At 46.0% G+C, this 7500-nt stretch overlaps 1 protein-coding gene across 1 annotated transcript in view; it reads left to right on the top strand.

The window, feature by feature from the left end:
• znf276 (zinc finger protein 276) overlaps positions 1–7500 on the top strand; it is a 23569-nt gene that overhangs the window by 12473 nt on the left and 3596 nt on the right. Inside the window, exons 5-9 of the mRNA XM_081356610.1 lie at positions 2020–2098; positions 2171–2254; positions 3452–3547; positions 3830–3905; positions 3994–4111. Of these exons, the coding sequence (XP_081212736.1) occupies positions 2020–2098; positions 2171–2254; positions 3452–3547; positions 3830–3905; positions 3994–4111 (453 nt within the window). The remainder of the gene's footprint in view (positions 1–2019; positions 2099–2170; positions 2255–3451; positions 3548–3829; positions 3906–3993; positions 4112–7500) is intronic.

Here is a 7500-nt window from a genome sequence, read left to right as displayed (position 1 = left end):
CACATAGCCTTAGGTCACTAGTGTTAAGCCGGTCAGCAAGATAGTCAAGGCACACATAGCCTTAGGTCACTAGTGTAAAGCCGGTCAGCAAGATAGTCAAGGCACACATAGCCTTAGGTCACTAGTGTAAAGCCGGTCAGCAAGAGAGTCAAGGCACACATAGCCTTAGGTCACTAGTGTAAAGCCGGTCAGCAAGATAGTCAAGGCACACGTAGCCTTAGGTCACTAGTGTTAAGCCGGTCAGCAAGATAGTCAAGGCACACATAGCCTTAGGTCACTAGTGTAAAGCCGGTCAGCAAGATAGTCAAGGCACACATAGATAGTAAAACATGCGTCCCATGAAAAAAAAAAAAAGTACATATGTCTTGGCGATAGATCTGCTTGTTTTTGGGGTGGTTTGGCTCTATGCCCTCCTGTCTATGTCATCATTGTGCAGCTATATGCAAATTGTGTTCTCTTGTCTCCTGCTTTGTTGGAGGGTTAATTCATGTATGTTACATGTAGCAGCAGATGCTCACAGCAATGTGTGTGAATGTATTGGCAGTAGTAGCGTAGCAGATCAAATACATTAACATTGCCAATCTCTATTACCATACCAATCTCACGAGAGAATTACCTGTCATGACAGAATTAATTTCTACAGTGACCAAATAGTGTTATTGTACATTTAGGCTTAATTATTTATTTTAATTTTCTACTTGTTTTTAATAATGTTTGAACTTTATCAGCAAGGCTAGTAGTTTTTGATGTGGTATTGAAGTACTTTAAAGCAGAACTCGGCAACTCTAGCGAACTCTAGTCACTTCTTCGCTGATTTTCCCTTTTGTTGTCACATGTTTTCCCCACGAGCTCCCCCTACAGCTGTGGGGGGGCGTATATTTCACAACATGGTCGTAAAAAACTCACTTGCGGCGCCTCCTCCCCCTCTCTACTGCTGCTCATGTGCGTTTGTTTTGATCGGAGCAAGCCAACTGTATCGTGTGGAGCTATGTCTACTGAGGTGGGTAATACGTCATACATGCGTGTGTGTTTATGTCGAATTGCCGTAAAGCAATTCGTGTTTCGCGCTCGTTCTCGCTTCTCACGAGACTTCCAATTTCTATCTTGCCGGGACGGTAGTCCCCAAGTTACAAGGTTGGTTTTCCGCCTGGGAACGCTGGGGGGAGCGGGGAAAGTCACCAATATCACCAGAACAGGTTGTTTAACCATCCAAATGATTTCTAGACAGTTTTATTAACTTAAAAAAGTTACCAAGTTCTGCTTTAAGTGAGCTTTAAGTAATAAATCAAAAGCAAAGTTACATTAACCCCCCCCCCCCACACACACACACATATATATAAAAAAATTCTTTCTTTGCTGATCCAAAAATAGATTCCAATTCGTGTCTCAAAAAACGTAAATGATCTGAACCGTGAATTTTGTGATCCGTTGCAGCACTATTATGAGCTGACTTTTCTAATGAAGATGAAGACTCATGAAGTGGATACTGGTTTGAATCAGTCTGATGAGTTTTTTTTTTTTTATCATATTACAAAAAAAAACACACACGTTGGTTTCCGGGGGACAGAAATGTTATTTTAATTCACCGTGGATGCCTTTAATTTGAATATAGTTCCTTTGATAGTTTGCCGAGTTCACAAAATACCAGAGAACTCTGATGTCAATAATCAGAAATCACCTTTGAACACCATTTTGTTCTTCTACTCGGATGAGGAGAAGCAATTTAGTATCTGTCCAACTGATAACTGTTTCAACAATGAAAACAAATCCCATGCTTCCTGCGGGAGACATTTTCAGGAAACTTAACACGGACAAAAGCAGAGGACCCAACACTGAGCCCTGTGGCACACCATACTGTGATTGATATGACATTTCTACATTTACATAAATTGTTACTGGTCAAATAAATATAACCTATTGCCTACAGCTCCTTCCAAGTGCCTGTGAGGTTGCAAAGAGACAGATTGTGTAAAAGACACTATATTGTGCATGTAAGGGTGTGTGTGTTTGATGTTCCAGACGCCGGCGAGGAGACGGCCCCTTCTGTGGCTCCGCTGCTCGAGGACAGAGATGATGTGGACAGTGAGCTCTCGGACAGGTAAACACATGCACCTCAACAGCCCAGAAAACCCCGGAGATCTGTTAGTGAAGCCTGGGATTGTGTGTTCAGGAACATGTTGAGTGATGAGGAGTGTGACGACAGGAGGAAGAGCGGCTCGTCTGAAGACAGCTCGGATCTGAACCCTGACAAACGGTAACACACACACCAGCTCAGATTCATCTAGAGTTCTGGGGTCTCATTTATAAAACTGTGCGTAGGATCCTCACTAAAAGTGTTCGTCCGCCAGAACCTGCGCAGAATCCCCTTTATAAACCCCAGTCAGAGGAAGATTGTGGACATGCGTCTCCTCCCCGACATAACCATATATGAGCTTACAACGCCTCGTTTACTATGCAGATCCTCATCTGCATATGCATATTCATCCACGTGATTCCATGTTTAACGGTACAAGACATCATGAAAATATGAGATACGGATGTGCGTCACATTACATTGATCAATCATTTAGTAGCCGATCCTCGCCTTGTTTTTGAATAAATAAATCAAATAGTGTAAAATACATTTCAGAGAAAGTTTTTCTCAATCTTTTCCACTGGACAAATAGTGTTTTTAGTTGCTTTATATTTTTAATGGAAACAGATATATTGTGCATTATTGATCATTATTTGCGTGAAAATATTTCCTCAGACCACAGTAATATTCTGCTATTATCATGCGCTGAGCAAGCATTAACACACAGCGTGCCACAGGAAAAGTGTTCAAAAGCAGCGCAGCCACTACACATATTTCTATTTATTAGAATATAAAAAAAATTCTGTAACTTCTCTGTAATGATTTCATGTAATTTAAGGGTTTAACTCCATTAATGAGAATGGCGTATTTAATCTAAATGTGTATATCAGATGTAAAACATAGTTTAAATCAGTCTTTTATGCATTTAAACTGTTATTGTGAACATGCACTGTATTTATGATTTAGGACTCATAATGAATATTAAAGTGGTTTTCCTTCATCAGTCCCTCAGATCTCCATCGGTGTCGTTAAACTGCTCCGTCTCTAATGTTCGTACGCAGATCAGAGTTACTCTCAGATGCACATTCACCCGGCAAGTGTGTTTTAATAGATCACAGTGTATGCGTGTGAAGTGGCGTTCGGCTCTTTCAGGGCCGGTTTTGTGCGACGCAACGGTTATAAATGAGGCCCTGCTGCCAAAATAGCTCAATAACCCACAAATGATCATATAAACTGAAGTGAAACACGCCGGTCACTGGATGCAGGAGGCATGCTGGGTCATGGTGATGTGCTCCGGATATGTAGACTGAGGGAAACTCATTTCAGCAGATTAATCAGGGAGAACTGAAATGTCTCTCATTCTTTCATTTGTATCAGTTCTTCAAAGAGGAAAGAGACCAAGACACTGGAGCCCAAAGCCAGACGGAAGCCTGGACCGAAGCCTGGCTGGAAGAACAGCATCAAGGCAGAGCGGTAAAGTGACTTCACACAGCACTCTGGGATCCTCCATTCTGTAGACAGAGTGTTCAAAATGCTTTTGTCATTAATGCACCGCAAAATAAACAGGGGTGTGATTCTCCTGGAAACGAGAGCGCAGAGAGGCTGTTTCTCAGCAGTCAGGTGCTCGTGCGAGAGATGAGTTTGTTGAATACCGTCAGGGTGAGGCTGTGGTGAGGAGGAGAGGAGAAGCGTGTGTAAAGTGCTTCTGTAGACTCATCTTCAGTGCGTGAACTGAGGCGATGTGTTTCCCTGCAGAGAGGAGCTGCCCACCATCTACAAGTGTCCTCATCAGGGCTGCACAGCGGTGTACCGAGGAGCCGACGGCATGAAGGTGCTGACGCTCTCCTGAAGCACATGTCCACTGCTGCCATGAGCTCCACTCACTGCGTGTGTGTGTGTGTGTGTGTGTGTCACTGCAGAAGCACATCAAGGAGCATCACGAGGAGGTGCGGGAGAGACCCTGTCCACATCCTGGCTGCAACAAGGTCTTCATGATCGACAGATACCTGCAGAGACACGTCAAGCTCATACACACAGGTGAGGCCGTCAAACTCACACACACACAGGTGACGCCGCTGACAGGGTGTGTGTGAAGAGCTGAAGTGAGCTGTTGCTCATTGAATGATGCTCATTAACCCTCCTGTTGTGTTCGAACTCTTCTGTTGCAGGTCAAATAGACCGTCCTTCTTTTCCATGCAATTGCCAAAAATGGACATTTATGAAAAACACTAAACAGAGTGGAGACTAAAACGATCAAATCTGTGAGAAAGTGAATCATTCCCATCTATTTTCATTGGGTTAGGGGTCAATTTGACCCACTTATATTCAAAATGAGCTTGTAGTGACTATTTGCACAGTGAGGTGAATGTATAAATAGTATCTAATGTTATTTCTACTACTTCTGCCTTTTAATGTCTGGTCCTCAAACCCTTACGAGGGTAAAATGTGCCACTTCTTTTCAAACTAACAACATCCATTCCCAGATTTCTTGGCTGTGAAACTAGATAAAGAAACAGTGCATCATCTGGGATGATTCGGACGTCTGTAAACGTCTTTCATATGTTCTCGTGTGTTTCACTCTTTGCTGTTTTGATTGAGTGTTGATTTCTGTCAGATTGCATGAAAACCAACGAGGGTTTCCTCTAAAGTAGTAGCAAAACACATCTAATCTACAGTCGTGGCCCAAAGTGATGTCCAAAAATTCACCCTTTATTCACATTTTTAACAAATTACATTGTGCTTGGAGTCAGTTGTTTTATTTGTCATAACGCAATGAAACATTGCTGACATAATTTTCGAAAATTATGAACACATGCAAAAAAACAAGAGAGAACCACTGAAAATATTAATAACTGATTATGTTGTAGTCAATGTTTACTTCTTCCTGTCAAATGTATGTTTTTCAATGCATGTGTTTTTTTTTGCCAAATAATTTTGGCCTCCACCAATGTTAAAATTCGGCTCATAACTGCAACAAAAACAGCGATCACAAAATAGATAAGGTTGCAAAATATATATTTATTACAAGGTTCTAGGGGAAAACATAATGAAATAAAATAAAGACATTGAAACGCTGATCAGTCCAGCCATGGCCACGAGGTAGACGGGACAAACGAGGATCTCCTGATGGTTCAGCTGTTCAAATCCACAAGCCATTCCTGAGAAACACAACAACAAGAGAGGTACGTCAGAGATGATCGAAAGAACGGGGATCTCGCTTGAGACCAATCCACTTTGAGTGTAACTAAACGAGCCAATGCACATTGGCATGCGATAATTTGCAACAGCTACTCTGTCTTGTTTTTCCGCTGAGGAGCCGGACTTGTGACTCGGCCGTACAGCGGAGATCCAGAAACCGTGGCGACGGGACGTATGTCTCCGTTCCCTCCTTCGGGGAACGAGGGTGACCATACGTAACCGAGATGTTCCCCTTAGGTCGGTCACTCTCTACGTACGTCATATACAGAATGGGGACATCCACCGATACGCTGCTGCTGGCCCTTCCAGCGCTCCGCTTGAGTCTCCTGGCCTGACCGCAGTGTTGGGGTGGAAGGTAGGAGCGCTAAGCAGAGAAGGTCAGTCACTGCTGTTCCGCAAGACCCACTCAGTGTGACTTATTGGATAACGGTGGGAAAGCGTGCCCTGAAGGAAGGGGACGCTGCGGACACCACATCTTACCCGGAGAGAGGCACTGTGACGGTTACACATGTGGACTAGCTGAGCAGGGTAGTACAACATATGGCAGTCTCTGGAGTGGTTCCAGCCTAGTTCTGGGGGGGGAAGAACACCAGCAGAGACAGAGCGGACTCTGTCGAGGAAAAGACACGGGCTCGTACACAGAAGAGCTGATCGTGGAGGAATACACATATGGGGTCGCTACAGGGACCACTACATATGGCCACCTAGCCTAACACAGGTTCCACAGTGCATACGAGTGTTAGGCCTGGCGTCAGACGCTCTGCAACGTCTGACTTCCACGGGGGTGACCGAACGATCATGCTTTCCCAACGACTTACCTTCAACTGCATCATGATGTGTGGAAACGTACACTTTGAAGGTGGAGGGAGACAGTCTTCGCTCAAACCCATCTTGCAGGAAGGAAAGCACAACTCACAACCGGCATCTTTGAGGGATTTCCCAGTGGGAAGAACACCACTCAACGAACAGGTTCCACTTCAAGTGATGGTGTCTACCACTGCTTGGAGTAGGTCACCTAGAAAGCAGGTCCTCTCTCAGAAGAATGGGCCAGGGAGGGACACCAGTTCTGGGAACCAGGTCCGGTTTGGACCAATACAGCGCAACTAACAAGACCTGCTCCTCGTCCTACCTGACTTTGCACAATGTCTGTGCAAGAAGGCTCACTGGGGGAACACATACTTGTGAATTGAGTCGCCACTCTCCCGGAGGCGCAGACTGCCGTGAGAGCTGGTCGGCGGCACGATTGAGCAGGCTAGGGATGTGAATGACACGAAGTGACCTCAGATGCTCCAAAGGAGGAGATGGTGGGCAAGGTGCCACATGCGAGGGGAGCGTAGATCACCTTGCCGATTGATGTACGCAACGGTCACAGTGCTGTCTGTACGGACCAGTACATGCTTGCCTCGTAGCGGCGATTTGAGGCGGCCCAGCGCAAGGCATACTGCAAGTAACTCGAGGCAGTTGATGTGCCAATGCAGTTGAGGCCCTGTCCACAGACCTGAGACTGCATGCCTGTTGTAAGCGGCCCACCAACCGGTGGCAGAGCCATCCGTGAAGACCACAGCATGCCTGGACACTTGTTCTAGGGGAACTCCTGCCCCTTAGAAACGAAGGGTCCGACCACAGGCTGAAGGTTTGGTGACAGTGAGGGGTGATGGCACCCGGTACGTGCCGCTCTGCCACACCCATCTCGGGACTTTTCAGTGGGATCGCTGTCCTGCTCTTGATCGTTCTAAAGCAGTTCAACACTGACCGGACGCGCTCCTCTGTGAGTCGCACTGTCTGGTTGACTGAGTCCAACTCCATACCGAGAAAAGAGATCCTCTGCACAGGGGAGAGTTTGCTCTTTTCCCAGTTGACCCGAAGTCCCAACGGGCTGAGGTGACTGAGCACCATGTCCCTGTGTTCGCACAACTGATCCCGAGACTGAGCCAGAATCAGCCAGTTGTCGAGATGCGAATGACGTTGAGAATGCTACTACCTCGAACGCAAAGCGCAGAAGCGGTCGAAGAGGCCGGCCTGGCAGGGGCGCTGAGGAACCGCACCTTGTCGGGCTCACGCATATTCGCCAGGTTCAGCCACAGGTGTTGCTCCTGGACTACCAACGTGAACAGATATCGCCCTACCCAGGGAGTGTGTAGTGACTTTCGTCGCCCGTAGGGCAAGGTCCGTCACTGTACGCAGTTCCTGCATAACCCCTGGGTTCAGAACTACCCTTGTGCAATTCC

This window comes from Scardinius erythrophthalmus, assembly GCF_964197995.2.
Source record: "Scardinius erythrophthalmus genome assembly, chromosome: 24".
Taxonomy (NCBI): domain Eukaryota; kingdom Metazoa; phylum Chordata; class Actinopteri; order Cypriniformes; family Leuciscidae; genus Scardinius; species Scardinius erythrophthalmus.
Note: the sequence above shows the minus strand (reverse complement) of the source record. Positions and strands in the feature narration are given on the sequence as shown.